A 17,310-nucleotide genomic window follows, 5' to 3' on the forward strand; every position below is an offset into this window, starting at 1 on the left:
CCCCCTACCAGGAGGGATGGCTCCTTCTGGTGAACTCTTTATTTGATAGAAGTTTCAGATTCTTTCATCTAGGATTTTCTTTGCTGAATGATACAGCTACCATCAGAGAATAAATAATTCGGCTTCGACTCTTTGGTAACAGGTGGGGAATGCCTTCGCCGGTAGGAAATCCCGCCAAGAGCTTGATACCATTGCTTCTAAGCCAGCTGGAGATCACGTGTTCCAAGTGGACAACTTTGAAGCCCTGAAGACCATTCAGAACCAGCTCCAGGAGAAGATCTTCGCCATTGAGGGTGAGCCAGCCCAGCGCAGCCCAGCGGTTCCCACTTAGCGTTCTCCCGCCAGCATCAGCTCTCCCGTCACGCGGGTCTGACTTGCTCCATTCCTTTGAATGTCTCCGCCGCCTGGAACAGTGTGTGGTACACAGAAAGCATCTATTAAATATTTATCGAATACATTTACAAATTAGAGAATTTCTTTTTTTTTTTGAGGGATATGCTGTTGAGATAGTCTCACCTCGTAGCCCACGATGACCCTGAACTCTTGGTCATCCTCTTGCCTCAGCCTCTTGAGTGCTGGGACCACATGCATGTGCTCCCAAATTTGGCTCTTAACCAAATTTGGGCATTTCATATATAATCTGGATGGATGACGTCTGGGAAAAGTTAGATACCTTGAGAACCCCATTCTTCCTTGAGGAAGAGAAGGTCGCTGAAGGCCCGCCATCCTCGCAAGCTGTGCATATTCAATGTGGGAGCCTCCCTTTGTCTGGCCATGACAGCACTTGGGGTTTTGGGTATTTGGTCCATGCTTCTCTGCTTGCTTTCACGTAGAATGTCTTCTTCCCTGCAGGCACTCAGACAGGAAGTACCAGCTCGTTTGAGCATGAGATGTCTCAAGAAGGCTTCAGTGCCACCATCACCTCTGTGAGTGCTCCTACAATAAACTAGGGGTGAAGAGGGGGCACAAAGAAGGAAGAGGTGCAAGGGTTGAGGGCTTTTCCCCCCTCAGTCCTGTTATGTTCCTTTCCTCAGAATGGTCCCTTGCTGGGCTCTGTGGGGAGCTTTGACTGGGCAGGTGGAGCCTTTCTGTACACATCACAGGGTAAAGCCACCTTCGTCAACACAACCAGAGTGGATTCAGATATGAACGATGCTTACTTGGGTAAGTGAGGAGGGCAGGGGTTGTTCTAGGAACGGATCGAGATTTGATGTCACTCCACTGACATGCATGCTTTTGGATCTTTTGTTGGCTTTTGGGATAGATGTAGAGATTTTTTTTAAGAATCTAAATTTAATTTTGGTTATGTGCATAACAGTCGCCCCAGCACGTCAGGCCTGGGGCTGCTCTGCTGTCCTACTTAGGAACGGGCCTGCACTGTGAAAGGAGGGCCAGGTCTGCACCGGAAAACACTTTGCCTATTACAAACATTCTTCTTAGGTTATTCTTCTGCAGTCATCATGAGGAGCCGGGTCCAAAGCTTGCTTTTAGGGGCACCTCGATATCAGCATACTGGTCTGGTGGTGATGTTCAGACAGAATTTCGGTGCCTGGGAGCCCCAGGCTGATATCAAGGGCAGCCAGGTAAGTGTAGAGTGTGTGAAACATAAAGACACAGAGGCCCCTGGAACTGGGATTCTAGGGTGGACCAGTGCCGCGTGTGGCATCTTTGGAGGGCGCCATGTTAGAGAGTCCCAGGTCAGCTTTGCGTCTGAGAATGTCATGTCTTTGGCCTTTCTTTCTTTTCTTTTCTTTTTTTGGTTTTTCAAGACAGGGTTTCTCTGTAGCTTTGGAGCCTGTCCTGGAACTAGCTCTTGTAGACCAGGCTGGCCTCGAACTCACAAAGATCTGCCTGCCTCTTCCTCCCAAGTGCTGGGATTAAAGGCGTGCGCCACCACTGCTCAGCCAAATTGATGGAGGAAGGTCATTGGCTAATAAAGGAACTGCCTTGGCCCATTTTATTGGCTAGGACATAGGTAGGTGGAGTAAACAGAACAGAATGCCGGGAGGAAGAGGAAGTGAGCTCAGACTCGACAGCTCTCCTCTGGGGAGCAGACACCTCAGAGAGAGATGCCATGCTCCCAGCTCCCAGGCAGACGCACACTATGAAGCTCCGACCCAGGATGGACAGAGGCTGGAATCTTCCCAGTAAGCGCACCTAGGGGCGCTACACAGGTGATTAGAAATGGCCTAAATTAATATGTGAGAATTAGCCTAGATAGAAATGGGCCAAGCAGTGATTAAATGAATACAGTTTGTGTGTTGTTATTTCGGGGCAAAAGCTAGCCGAGCAGGCGGCTGGGGTGTTGGGGACGCAGCCCCGCCGCCCCTATTACTACACCAAATAATTGTTCTCGTGTCTGGCAGCCGCCTGGCTTCTGGCCCTGGGTGTCTCCCTCATTCCCTCCTCTTCCTCTCATTTCTTCTCCTCTTGAGCCTAGATTTCTGCTCCTCTTTATTCTCTCCCCTCTCTAGCCCTGCCCTCTCTTTCTCTGCCTAGCTGTTAGCTGCTCATCCCTTTCATAATTAAATAAATGCAGCACAAACAAATGCAACACATAACACATCTTTGCCTAGTTGAAATAATATTCCACAACAAATGACCCTTGACGTTGACCTCTGGCTGTCACACACATACACACACACAGACACACGCACACACAGACACACACACACAGACACACACACAGACACACACACTCATGGGCACCCACATATTACTGAAGTAATTCCATATCTGTTGATACATAGCTGTTTCTCTAAGATGCTTCAAAAGGACAAACTGATGTCAAAGTTCATGGGAAAATGTGAGAGACCCCGAATAACCCAAACAATCCTGAAAAAGGAGAGCACTTCCCAATCCTGAGTTTACAGACCAGGTATAGTAATGCATGCAGAAAATCTTAGTATGCAGCAGGATGAGGCAGGAGAGTTGCAAGTTTGAGGTCAGGTTAGGTTACACAGTGGGTGCTAGGCTAACTTGGACTGTATTGTTTGAGACTCACTCTCAAAACGAAAAGAAAATAACAGCAAAACCAACTACACAACCCCAATGTCCAAGTAGATAGGGATAAAAAGCAGGTCAGGAGTCGCCAGTGGATGAAGTGGGGTAGACGCTGGGGACTAATCAACACAAGGTTTCTTTCTGGGGACAGTGCTACAGATTTAGAGCCCATGGTTACAAAACAAGAATATACTAAACACTACTGGTTTTTGCACTTTAAAACAGAGAATTTATGTTATGTGAATTTTCTCACTGAAAGTGCTATTTTGAAAAACCTCAATGTAATAATTCATTGTAAACAGGCTGTAAGAGCTGTGTACTCACCCAAGTAGAGCCAGAAATAGAAGCCGGCCCACCCCAACATCTTTTCACATTGAAAACTCCCGGTGGCACGCGGGCTAAAGGGCGTGTCCCCAACTTGAAAGGGGTCAGTTACAAAGTCTCCAGCTGGCCTTATGGTTAAAAGTTTAAAATGTTTCCATCTGAAAATCATAAACAAGTGACTGCCACTCCTACTATTTCTTTTTTTCAAGTACTCAAGTGTATTGTTGAGATATTGATCAAATTAAAATCATATTCCTCTCAGCAGTGCCCAGAGCTGATTTTAGATCTAGTCAAGTTGACAACTGAGGTTTTTTTTGTTTTTGTTGTCTGCATTTTGGGGTCTAATATAAAAAGCAGCCCTGCTCATATCAAGGTCCTCAAGTGTTCCTTTGTTTTCTTCTAGTAATTTCATAGTTTAGGCATTATGTTTAGGTCTTCAGTATGTTTAGACTCAAATGGGATAGGGGTCTAGTTGCATTCTCCTGCCCATAAATAGTTCCCCAAGTGATAACATTTATCAAACGGATATTCATGTATGTCCTTGGGGCCTTTGTTGAAAATCTGTTACCCATGAGAATGTGGATTTCTGGCTTCTGCATCCACCCACCTGACTTATTCTTATTTATATTCTGATGCCATGTTGCTTTGATTATAGCAACTCCCCCCCATATATGTAGGTGGAAGTTTCTGTCCCACCAACAACTCCCAAATAAACACACGGAGACTTAATATTACCTATAGATGCTTGGCCAATAGCTCAGACTTATTACTAACAAGCTCTTACAACTTAACTCATTTCTGTTAATCTATGTGCTGCCCCGACGCTCGTGACTTTTACCTTTATCCCATTTTGTGTGCCTGATTCATTCTCTGTGTGGCTTGCGCTCTCTGACTCCATCCACCCTTCCTCATCCCACCATTCTCAGTTTGGCTTTCCCACCTAACTTTATCCTCTTCAGCTAGTGGCCAGCTATTCACACAGTGTTGGAAGGATTATTCCACAGGATCTTGCTATTCAGCCTGGCTTGTCCTTGACAACGATCTTCTTGTCTCAGGTGTCCCCAGAGGTGTGACTCTAGGTGTGTGCCCCTGCTCCCAGGTATGGGCAGGCTTACATACTGTACCACCTTCATCTTTCTTCCTTTAGCTCAAGACTGTTTGGATATTTGGGGATTCTTTTGACTTTCTATGAATTTTAGAATTTATAAGGATATATTTAGTTAAAACTGCCATTTTATTTCAATGCAGACTAATTCTTCTAATTCATAAACATGGGATTTTTTCATTTTTATATTTTTTTCAATCTCTTCTCAATATTTTATATTTTTCATTCTAAAGAGGCTCCATTCTGTGGTTAAAATCATTCCTAGGGTTTTTTTTTTTTTTGAGATAAGGTCAAGTAGCCCAGGTTGGCTTGGCTTTGAACTTTCTAAGTAGCTGACAGTGGCCTTGAACTTCTTATCTTCTTGCCTCTTCCAAGTGTACCACCACCCCACTTACGTGATGTTGGACTTTCTCCATGCTATTAAGGGAGCGCTTTCTCTTCTGAGCTGTATCTACAGACTTTTGTTAATTTTCTTTTTTTTAAGGATTTTTATTTATTATGTATATAGGTTTCTTCCTTCATGTATCCTGCAGTACAGAAGAGGACACCAGATCTCATTACAGATGGTTGTGAGCCACCATGTGGTTGCTGGGAGTTGAACTCAGGACCTCTGGAAGAGCAGCCAGTGCTCTATTCCTCTGAGCCATCTCTCCAGCCACCAATTTTCTTTTTTTATATTAAATATGTGTGCTTTTGTGAATGTGTTCAGGGGCCCATGGATACCATGGGTTCTAGGAGATACCCTGGGACATTACAGGTGGTTGGGAATTGTCCCACGTGGGTGATGGGAACTGAACTCAGGTCCTCTGGAAGAGCAGCAGGTGCTTTTAACTGCTGAGCCCTAGACCTATTGTGTTTTATAGCTGTTGTAAATGGTGTTACTTTCTTCACAATTGTTTTCAGATGGTTCACTATTGGTACCTAGCTTGTTGTATTGTTTTTGTATGTGGATTCTGTGACCTTTAACTTTACTAAATTATATGCTCCAATGGTATTTCTGATAGAACCTAAAAAAAATGTCTGTAAGTTTTGCTTTCTCCTGTCCTGTCTAGTTGCCCTAACTTCTGTCTCTTGCTTAATTTCTCTGCCTAGGGCTTCTTCTACTGTGTTGAGCAACAGTGCTGCTCAGATCTTACAGGAAACAGTTTGTTTTTTATCTTTCAGGGTGGTGTTTGCTCTCGGTGTGTCATAGATTATGTAGTATGTGTGTGTGTGCATGCATATGTGTGTGTATGTGTGTATGTGTCAACTGGCTCTGTAGACCAGGCTGGCCTTGAACTCAGAGATCCTACTGCCTCTGCCTCCCGAGTGTGAGTCACCACTGCCTGTCAACATATACTTTTATAACTAATTTATTTAGAATTTTATTATGAAGAAATGTTGAACCTTATAAGATGGTTTTCTTGCATGCCCTGAAATGATCACACTTCTCCCATTTAATCTAGTGATGTGATATATCGGCTTTATTGGTAATACAATTCCCTTCACCTCTTCTCCTTCTTCCTCCCCTCCTTTTCTTTTCCTCTTTCCCCCCCTTTTTCCTTATTCTCCATCTTTCCCTTCCTTTGCAGTATTGGGTAGCTTCATGAACACTATGCAAATACCCCACTACCTCTCACCTATGTCACCAGACCCAAGGAATCATTTGAAAATGTGCTGTTGAGCTCATTCTGTTAACACTTTACTTAGGGATTTTTGCAGGCTGTTTTCTTTTTGTTTCTTTTGATTTGTGCGCTTGTCTGGCTTTAGTAGCAGTGTAATTCTGACTTTATAAAATGACTTTGGAACGATTCCCTCTCTTTCACACCTAGGATACCTGTAATCCCAGCCCTTTAGACTGGAGGCTCAGGAGTTCAAGGCCAGCCTGGGTTACATGAGACTTTCATCCTCAACTCCAATAACGGATGCTCTTTAACTCTTTTGGGATGGAGCAGCAAGCCACAAGTTTCTCTTGTTGGAAATCTTTTTCTTCTCACTGGTTCACTGGCACTCCAGATTATACCGGTGTGTTCAGGCTCTGCTGCACAGGACTCTCTCCATTCTGATTCTGCCTTCAGGGTAGACTGACACAGGGCTAGCTCATCTGGCAGGAGCCTTGGCATCCTCCTTTCTCGTGGTCATTGTTGGCGTGGAGTAGCTCTTTTCCCCCTCCTTTCACTTTCAAGCTATGTCCATAAATCTGCACCTATAGGTCTAATTTAGGTAGCCAGTACTGAATCTAAAAAACCCTTTCAGTCAGGCCTGGAGAGTTGGCTCATCAGTTAAGAATATTCATTGCTCTCACAGAGGACCTGGGTTTGACTCCTATCACCCACATGAGGCTCATAACCATCTGTAACTCTAGTTCCTGGGGGCATCTAATGTCCTCTTCTGGCCTCTATAGGCACCAGGCACACATATAACACACAAACACATGCAGATATGATATATGTATATATAATGAAAAACAAAATAAAACAAAACAAAAGCTCCAAACCCATTCGTATATTCCATATATTTTTTTTTTTTACGGTACCTGGAGGGACAGCCGTGGGTGCTGGGAACCGAACTCTTATATTTTTGGTTGTGAGCCTAGCCTTTAACGGCTGAGCCATCCCTCCAGGCCCATGTTTTGGTTAAAGAGGGTAATTTGCTTGTACTTAGCACAATTGTTGGTGGACAACCTGGGTTTGTTCACTGTTTTCTGCTTTGCAGTTCCTTTGGTCCATTCTATTTCTTATTGTCTCATTTGGCTTTGATAAAATTTCTATAGTTACATATTGATTTATATAGTTATATATCTTCGTTATAGTTCTATACTGATTTCTTTCTCCTCCGTGTTTCTGCTGCAGATTTCTCTGCGTTTAGGAGGCTTACTTAAAACACCTTACAGTTATTGTAGCCTATTTTTAACAGATGACAGTTTCACCCACATTTAAAAACCTGCTCATTGACAGCTTCTTCCACCATTTTTTATGCTGTTATTGTCACAATTGATGAATTAGTAGTCAACAAAAGTACAAAAATGTAATAGAGAAGCTTTCCAGTGAGTGACAGCGGAGCTGACTATCTACAGCAGACCATCTTATCGTGTCTGATGAGACTGATCCAAAAAAAAGCCAGTTTCTTAGGAGATGTGACAGCCGGTCACACACTAGCAGTGCAACTAGCATTACTGAGGAGACACGGAGACAGATGTTCACACGGAAATCTAATGCTTGCTGCTGCTCTGTTCCCAACCACATCACACTGGAGGCATCGGGATGCCCTGAGCTGGAGGATGGAATCTCAAGCCGTGACAGGCCCGTGCAGTGGAGGGCTCAGCAGCAATAGGAATGGGTTGCTAATGCACGCAAGCAATATGGATAGATTTCAAGTGAATTATTTGAGCTGAAAGATGAAGTCTAAAGTAGTCTGCAAACTGTGTATCCATTTGCACAGCAATCTAGATGAGAACAACCATGGTTCAGGGACAGAAACAGCAGTGGTGTCAGTGGGGAAGAAGCCAACTGTGAGGCACCAGGAGGAGGCCATAGCCTGATGGTGGTCATGATTATATGACTGGATGTTTGTTAAAACTCTAAAACTATAACTAAAACAGCTGAATTTTATTTTATGCAAAATTTATCACCAATAAACCTGACCTAAAAAATGCTACTGATGTCAGGACAAAGCTCCAGACCCTTCACTGGGTGATCAGAGAGTCTCCTGCAGTGTTGGTGGTGGTGGGGCGCAGAGTTTGTGTTGTCTCTAGTCCTCTGTACTTTTCCTTCCTGGGACTTCTAGTTTGAAACCTGTAACACATCCCCGTTTAACTTGCTCTTCTTCTCTCCACATTGCTGTGCTGAGAGTCCTTGAAGGCACCATGTCTGCTACCCTGTCTGGTGCTCAGCAAACACGTCTGTGTTGAGTGAATGAGAAAGTGAATGAAAAACGGCTGGGTTCTATGGATAAATGCTGCGTGTTTACCTAGAGCATATGAAAAAGATATTTTTACTGGTCAGGTAACACAAAACTTTCTGGGCAGCAAGGTTTTCAGTACTAGGGACTAAACTACTCAGTGCTTCAAGAATACAGGACAAGTAGTTTACCACCGAGCTATACCTCCAGTCTGATAATTGTGGTTTTTACCCAATCAAATTGATTATGGCCAAATTAGACTTTTTTTTTAAAAGGATCCATTAACATCATACAGATATCTTTTCTTTTCTTTTTTTAAAGATTTACTTATTCATTTATTTACTTATTATTTATACAGTATTCTGCCTGCACAAATGTCTGTGTCACACAAGGGAGCACCAGATCTCATTACAGATGGCTGTGAGCCACCATGTGCTTGCTGGGAATTGAACTCAGGACCTCTGAAAGAGCAGCCCATGCTCTTAACCACTGAGCTACCTCTCCAGCCCGCCATATTAGACTTTATCCTTTGCTTCTCTAGATAATTCTAATCTAAAAGGGTACCATGTCTACTCTTCTAAATATTATATTTGTGTTCTCCAATGCATCATATTCTTAGCTGCCTTAGTAAGTTCCCTAAAATATCATCTGTGATAAATCCAATCCTACTGCCCCTTGACTTTATGATATATTTCTCTAGCTAGGAGCATATTCAGTTGGTTGGGGGGTGTAGCTCGATGGTAGACCAGTTGCCTAGAATGTCTGAAGTCCTGGGTTTCACCCTTAACATTCTCTCTCTCTCTCTTGTGTGTGTGCCTGTGCTTTCTCAAAATGTATTATGAACCATGTCCTAGTCATTCTTCTGCTGCCGTGAAGACACACCATGACCAAGGCAGCTCTTAGAAAAGACAGCATTTCATTGGGGGCTTGCTTACAATTGTAGAGGTTTAGTTCATTATCATGGCGGGAGAACGGAGACACATCTCTGCAGCAGTAGCTGAAAGCTACGTCCTGATCTATTGGCTGAGAGACAGAGACATAAAGGAACACTGGGCTTTTAAAAACCTCGGGGCTGGAGAGATGACCCAGAGGTTAAGAGCACTGGCTATTCTTCTGGAGGTCCTGAGTTCAATTCCCAGCAACCACCTGGTGACTTACAATCATCTATAATGAGACTGGTGTGCAGGCACACAAGCAGGTAGAATACTGCATACATAATTAATAAATAAATAAATAAATAAATCTAAAAGAAAGAGAAAGAAAAGAAAACCTCAAAAACCCTCCAGATATGTTGTTCACCTTTTTAAAAACATTTTTATTGATTTTTATTGAGCTCTACATTTTTCTCTGCTTCCCTCCCTGCCTCTCCCCTCCCCCCTTTAGCCCTCTCCCAAGGTCCCCATGCTCCCAATTTACTCAGGAGATCTTGTCTTTTTATACTTCCCATGTAGATTTGATCTATGTAAGTCTCTCTTAGTGTCCTCATTGTTGTCTAAGTTCTCTGGGATTGTGATTTGTAGGTTGGCTTTCTTTACTTTATGTTTAAAAATTACCTATGAGTGAATACATGTGATAATTGTCTTTCTGTGTCTGGGTTACCACACTCAAAATAATGTTTTCTAGCTCCATCCATTTTCCTGCAAAATTCAAGCTGTCATTATTTTTTCTGCTGTGTAGTACTCCATTGTGTAAATGTACCACATTTTCCTTATCCATTCTTTGAGGGGCATTTAGGTTGTTTCCAGGTCCTGGCTATGACAAACAAAGCTGCTATGAAAATAGTTGAGCACATGTCCTTGTGGCACGATTGAGCATTTTTTGGATATATACCCAAAAGTGATATTACTGGGTCTTGAGGAAGGTTGTTTCCTAATTGTCTGAGAAATCACCACACTGACATTCGAAGGGGCTGTACCAACTTGCATTCCCACCAGCAATGCAGAAGTGTTCCCTTTTCCCCACAACCTCTCCAGCATAAGTTGTCATCAGTGTTTTTGATCTTGGCCATTCTTACAGGTGTAAGATGGAATCTCAGAGTTGTTTTGATTTGTACTTCTCTGATGACTAAGAATGTTGAATATTTCCTTAAGTGTCTTTCAGCCATTTTAGATTCCTCTGTTGAGAGTTCTCTGTTTAGGTCTGTACTCCATTTTTTTTATTGGATTATGTGTTCTTTTGGTGTTCAATTTCTTGAGTTCTTTGTATATTTTGGAGATCAGACCTGTCTGATGTGGGGTTAGTGACGATCTTTTCCCATTCTGTAGGCTGTCATTTTGCCTTGTTGACCATGCCCTTTGCTTTACAGAAGCTTTTTAGTTTCAGGAGGTCCCATTTATTAATTGTTTCTCTCAGTGTTTATGATGCTGAGGTTATATATAGGAAGTGGTCTCCTGTGCCAATGCATTCAAGTGTACTTTCCACTTTATCTTCTATAAGGTTCAGTGTAGCTGGCTTTATGTTGAGGTCTTTCTTTGATCCATTTGGACTTGAGTTTTGTGCGTGGTGATAGATATGGGTCTATTTTCATTCTTCTACATGTCAGTATCCAGTTATGCCAGCACCATTTGTTAAATATGTTTTCTTTTTTCCATTTGATATTTTTTGATTTTTTTTTGTCAAAAATCAAGTGTTCAAAGGAGTGTGGATTAATATCCGGGTCTTTTATTAGGTTTCATTGGTCCTCCTGTCTGTTCTTATGCCAATACCAGGCTGTTTTCAGTACTGTAGCTCTGTAGTAGAGTTTGAAGTCAGGAATTGTGATGCCTCTAGAAGTTCCTTTATTTTATAGGATTGTTTTGGCTATCTTGGGTTTTTTCTTTCCAATATAAAGTTGAGTACTGTTCTTTCGAGGTCTGTGAAGAATTTTGCTGGGATTTTGATGGGCATTGCATTGAATCTGTAGATTGCTTTTGGTAAGATTGCCATTTTTACTATGTTAATTTTGCCTACCCAAGAGCATGGGAGATTTTTCCATTTTCTGGTGTCTTCTTCAATTTCTTTCTTTAAAGATTTAAAGTTCTTGTCATACAAGTCTTCCACTTGTTTGGTTAGAGTTACTCCGAGATATATTATGCTATGTGTGGCTATTGTGAAGGGTGTTGTTTCTCTGATTTCTTTCTCAGCCCTTTTCTATTCTGTGTACAGGAGGGCTACTGATTTTTTTGAGTTAATCTTGTGTCCTGCTACATTATTGAAAGTGTTTATGAGTTGTAGAAGTTTCTTGGTAGAATTTTTGGGATCGCTTATGTAAACTATCATATCAGCAAACAGTGAGAGTTTGACTTCTTCTTTTTCAATTTGTATCCCCTTGATCTCTTTTTGGTGTCTTATTGCTCTAGCTAGGATCTCAAGAACTATATTGAATAGATATGGAGAGAATGGACAACCTTGTCTTATTCCTGATTTTAGTGGAATTGCTGTGAGTTTCTCTCCATTTAGTTTGATGTTGGCTGTTGGCTTGCTGTATCTTGCCTTTATTATGTTTAGGTATGTTCCTTGTATCCCTGTTCTCTCCAAGACCTTTATTATGTAGGAATGGTGTATTTTGTCAGGTGTTCACCTTTAATTCCAGCACTGGTGAGGCAGAGGTAGGCAGATCTTTGTGAGTTTAAGGCCAACCTGGTCTACAAAACAAATTCCAGGACAGCCAGGACTGTTAACATAGAGAAACCCTGTCTTGAAAAATTAACAAAAACAAAACAACAAAACAAAACAAAAAAAAAGAATGAAAAAGAAAAGAAAACCTCAAAATCTACCCCCAGTCACATACTTCTTCCAACAAGGACTTGTCTCTTAATCCTTGTAGTCTTGTCAAAGAGTTCCCTGGTGACTAAGCATTAAAATTTGCAAGCCTATGGGGGTCATTCTTATTCAAGTCACCACAAGTCACATAGAAAATCTTGCCTTCTCCAACCTTCCTCCCCCACAGTCACAATCTGGTTCTCCTCCTTCCTTTCAGACAAGTCTTTTTTTTTTTAAATATTTATTTATTTATTATGTGTACAGCATTCCTTCCATGTGTGCCCGCAAGCCAGAAGGGGGCACCAGGTCTCATTATAGATGGCTGTGAGCCACCATGTGGTTGCTGGGAATTGAACTCAGGACCTCTGGAAGAGCAGCCAGTGAGCCATCTCTCCAGCTTACACTTCTCCCTATGCAACCTTGAACTCCTGATCCTCCTACCTCTGCCTTCCTGGTGCTGGTACGCACCACCAAGTCTGGCTTCTTCACAGACAGGAAACTCCTAGAGGTGTGTGATCTTTCCCCCCATATCTTTCAGATTGGCTCTTACTTTGGGGCCTCCCTCTGTTCCGTGGACATGGATGGTGATGGCAATACCGACTTGATCCTCATTGGGGCCCCTCATTACTATGAGCAGACCCGAGGAGGCCAGGTGTCAGTGTGTCCTTTGCCTAGAGGGGTAAGTGATGGATGGATGGGCCAGATGTGGCTGGGTGTGAAGTGGAGGGTTGCTAGGGTTTTGGGCCTGTCACTGTTTCTGTTTAGCAGAGGGCTCGGTGGCGGTGTGAAGCCATTCTCCACGGCGAACAGGGCCACCCCTGGGGTCGTTTTGGGGCAGCTCTGACAGTCCTGGGAGATGTGAATGGGGACAAGCTGACGGATGTGGCCGTTGGGGCTCCAGGAGAGCAGGAGAATCAGGGAGCCGTCTACATCTTTCACGGGACATCGACAGTCAGCATCAGCACCGCTCACAGCCAGGTAAGTCCCCGCTGCTGACCTGGCACGGCACTGACTTGTGTGATTTGGGCCCTCTGATTTAACTGCCAGATCCGTTTTCCTACACACCTTCCAGAACCTTTAAGAGAGTAACACACCCTTCACGCTGCCTCAGAGACTCTCCAGCCTAGATGAACTCTTTGAAAGGGTAGGTGGTGCTTTGGGGCACCCACACTCAGCTTTATTGCTGAGGCCTGGGGCTGTAGCTGGCAGGCCACAGCTGTGAGGGTGTGAAGTGTTCAGCACAGTTAGGCCAGATGAAGGGGTGCATAACATTGTACATTGTGCAGCTCCTTTCTCTGGAACTCCTGTTCTGGCCGAGGGACCAAGGGTTCTGTTCTCCCCAGATCTGCCCCGATGTTAGTACTGAAAATCCTATGTCCTAGGAAACCCATACAGCTGGACACTTTACAGGAATCTAGGGATTTTATGAGATTCCTGAGTTTGACTTAAAATTCTGCTGTTGCTATATTAAGTCTCTGTGTGTTGCATGTGTGTGTGCGTGTGTGTGTGTTGTGTGTGTGTGTATCTGTGTACATCCTGTGGGTGATGTGGGGGTCAAAGACTGATGGTGAGCTACTCTTTCTCTGTGGCGAGTCTTTCTCTGTCCTGCCTGCCGGCTCCCCAGTCACCACATGGAGACTTGTTTTTAATTATGAAAGCTCTGCCTATGGCTTAGGCTTGTTTCTAACTAGCTCTTATAACTTAAATCAACTCATTTCTATCAATTTATGTGCTGCCACATGGCTCACGGCTTGTTACCTCATCTCCCAACATTGTCTCTGCCCCCTGCCTAGCCCTTGGAAGTCTAGTTTTTTATTAAATCAGTGACAATGGCATGCTTTCACACAGTGTAAAGATATATTCCACAACACTTTTCAATCACTTCTCTACCTTATTCGCCTCCTCCCCCCTCTTTTTCTTTTGAGACAGAGTCTTCCTATCTAGCCTTGGCTGCCTGAAATGCACCATGCAGACCAGGCCAGCCTTCAAACTCCCAGAGATCCACCTGTTTCTGCCTCCAAAGTGCTGGGATTAAAGGCGTGCGCCCCCATACCCAGCCCCTTTCTCATATTTTTAATGTTTTGAAATTATATTTTATTTTAAAGAATTATTTTTATTTGTGTGTATGGCTGGATGAGCTTATGTGCACCCATGCCTGCAGATGCCCACAGAGGTCAGAGGGTAAAGGATTCCTGAAGCTGGAGTCACAAGCAGTTGTGAGCTGCCTGGTGTGGGTGCCAGGAATCAACCCCGGGTCCTCTGTAAGAGCAGTAAGTGCTCCTAAGTGCTGAGCTTCCTCTCCAGCCCCCAAATTAAGTTCTTTGACATTTTCACACACATTTACAATACATTCTGAACTCTCTCGCCTCCATCTTCCCTTGTCTCTTCCTAGTTCTCCTTCCTCCCTCATGTGTTTTGTTTTGATTTGAGACTCACTAAGGTTGACCAGGGCCAACTATGTGACCATGGGTTTGGAGCCCTCTTCTTGAGCCTGGCGAATTCACCAGGTTCAACCTGATGGCAGTAATTCCCTAATTCCCAGGCTCCACCAGCGCCTACTTGTTCAGTAGGGGGCATGGCAGACCCTCGAGCCCCTTCTCCATCAGCGATTGGCTGATGACAGCCCATCCTTGTTTGGGCTCAGTGTTGGCAAGCATGTTTGCATTGAGTGGTGTGGTAAGGAGCGTGGATGTGCCACTGTTCCTTCAAGATCTTCTGCTGATCCTTTTGCATGAAATTGAGATGTGGGATTTCTGGATCACGTGACAGCCCTAAAAGCCTGGATTCTGCGTGTGAAAGAAAACAGGCAGTGTGTCCCTCTGTGCTCGGCTTATCTTGCTCACCAAGATCATTTTTATTTCCATTTATCATTGCTGATGACCTGGGTCTTGCCGGTTTGGCTGGCCTGGCCAGCCAGCAAGCCCAAACGATCCCTGTGTCTCCACCCGCCAGGGCTGGGCTGCAGACTGACATGCCCCGTATTCACATGGCGCTAGGGGTTCAGGTTCTCATAATTGTACAGCCTGTCCTTTACCCACCGAGACGTCTCCCCAGCTTTGTTCTTTTGTTCTCGTGTCTTTCCATCTGTCTATCTATCTATCTATCTATCTATCTATCTATCTATCTTTTTTTTTTTTTTTTTTTTTTTTTTGGTTTTTCGAGACAAGGTTTCTCTGTGGCTTTGGAGCCTGTCCTGGAACTAGCTCTTGTAGACCAGGCTGGTCTCGAACTCACAGAGATCCACCTGCCTCTGCCTCCCGAGTGCTGGGATTAAAGGCGTGCGCCACCACCGCCCAGCTTCTATCTATCTATCTATCTATCTATCTATCTATCTATCTATCTATCATCAATCTATCTGTCTATTCTGAGACAAGGTCTCACTCCGTACCCAGGCTGGCCTGGAATTCATGATCCTCCTGCCTGAACCTCCAAAGCTACAATTACAGTTCTGTTTCCACGCCCAGCATTTTCTTTCTCTTTGGTGCATTTTAAATCAGTTGTGTTATCAGTTCTCCTTGTCCGTAATAGCGTTGACACGTAGGTTATTAACTAGAATATGTGTTTGCAGTTATTTTAAGACAAAATGCATAAGTATTTATTCAGTGAGTCTTGACAAATGTACCTCATATCCTTTCCGATATACAGCCATGTTGCTGGATGTGGTGGAACACGCCAGTAATGCCAGAACACAGGTAGGCAGAGGTAGGGAAAGGCCCTCTTGGGCTACCTAGCAAGTTCAAGGCTAGCTTGAGCCATATATCCAGATCTTGCTACAGCCTTTCCAAACCTCAGTCTTCTTCACACAATATAGGAAGTTTCCTTCCCAGCCAGTTCCTAGCCTACCTCCTACCCCAGGAACAACCACAGTTCTGATTGTCTTATGCTACCTGGGCCCATTCTCTGCTGAGAGCCTTGCTGGCCCCACACTGCCTGGTTCTGTTTAGCATTGGCTTTCCACTGCTGAGGGTGTTACTGTGTTAATTGCCAATGCCTTCTTTCTCCTCTTACGTCTTGTATTTATATGAGAGTTTGGGGCTGGTGAGAGGGCTCAGAAGGTAGAGGCCCTTACTGCCAAACTTGAGTACCTGAGTTTGCTCCCAGGGCCCACATCATGGGAGGAGAGAAATGATTCTTAAAAGTTGTCCTCTGGCCGAGTGGTGGTGGCGCACGCCTTTAATCCTAGCACTTGGGAGGCAGAGGTAGGTGGATCTCTGTGAGTTCGAGGCCAGCCTGGTCTACAAAAGCTAGTTCCAGGACAGGCTCCAAAACCACAGAGAAACCCTGTCTTGAAAAACCAAACAAACAAAAGAGTTGTTCTCGGGCCTTTAACATGAACACTTCCTCAAGGAAGATAGATGAAAGATAATGAAAGAGATAATTTTGAGCTGGGCAGTGGTGGCGCACGCCTTTAATCCCAGCACTTGGGAGGCAGGGGCAGGCGGATCTCTGTGAGTTCAAGGCCAGCCTGGTCTACAGAGCTATTACCAAGTCTCAGGAAAAAAAAGAGAGATTTTTTTTTCTGACCATATAAGTAAGATCCAGGTGGGTGAAATGGTATATATATATTTTTAATTTCTTTCCTGTAAAACTTTTAACTTTCTTTAGGAAACTCAGATAATCCAGGACAATTTTGGATACTGTTTGGAGATCGTGACTTAAAGTTAAACAGCTCCTTAGTGGGTCTTAAGTCATCTGAATTCCTTGAAAAGGCTGGGTGGTAATGAGGAGAGCCTCTGCCTCTGCGCCCAGTTACACTCTTTCCTCCTTCCTCTCTCCTTTCCTGCCCTCAGCGCATCGCAGGTGCCAGCTTCTCCCCCAAGCTCCAGTACTTCGGTCAGTCGCTGAGTGGAGGCAAGGACCTCACAATGGACGGCCTGACAGACCTAGCTGTGGGGGCCCAGGGGCACCTCCTGCTGCTCAGGTGAGAACCCCTCTGATGGTGCCAGCTCTTTGCCTTTGGAATGTTTCTGCCGTCTCTGGTTCCTGATGACTCTCTGGTATCCCTCTAGAGCCCAGCCCGTGTTAAGACTTGAGGCAACCATGGAATTCATTCCCAATATTCTAGCAAGGAGTGTGTTTGAATGTCAGAATCAAGCCTCAAGAAACAAAGATGCTGGGGAGGTCAGAGTCTGCCTCCGTGTCCGCAAGAGCACCAGGGATCGGCTGCAAGAAGGTGAGAGGTGCTGGCTGAACCTCTGGGTTTCCATGACAGTGTGTCATCTCGGTCTGCCCAGGCTTCTAGCAGAAGAAAGTTCTGG

The 17,310-nt window shown here is 44.2% G+C and overlaps 1 protein-coding gene across 2 annotated transcripts in view; it reads left to right on the plus strand.

Annotated features, from left to right (window-relative positions):
• The window catches only part of Itgam (integrin subunit alpha M), a 46,213-nt gene that overhangs the window by 18,368 nt on the left and 10,535 nt on the right, over positions 1-17,310 (plus strand). The window contains exons 9-16 of one of the 2 annotated variants that reach the window (XM_075972420.1): positions 143-293; positions 853-926; positions 1,035-1,164; positions 1,441-1,583; positions 12,591-12,731; positions 12,818-13,030; positions 16,843-16,973; positions 17,062-17,225. In XM_075972420.1, the coding sequence (XP_075828535.1) occupies positions 143-293; positions 853-926; positions 1,035-1,164; positions 1,441-1,583; positions 12,591-12,731; positions 12,818-13,030; positions 16,843-16,973; positions 17,062-17,225 (1,147 nt within the window). The remainder of the gene's footprint in view (positions 1-142; positions 294-852; positions 927-1,034; positions 1,165-1,440; positions 1,584-12,590; positions 12,732-12,817; positions 13,031-16,842; positions 16,974-17,061; positions 17,226-17,310) is intronic. The other variant, XM_075972421.1, reaches the window with a different exon arrangement.

Source organism: Microtus pennsylvanicus, chromosome 5, assembly GCF_037038515.1.
Source record: "Microtus pennsylvanicus isolate mMicPen1 chromosome 5, mMicPen1.hap1, whole genome shotgun sequence".
Lineage (NCBI taxonomy): Eukaryota > Metazoa > Chordata > Mammalia > Rodentia > Cricetidae > Microtus > Microtus pennsylvanicus.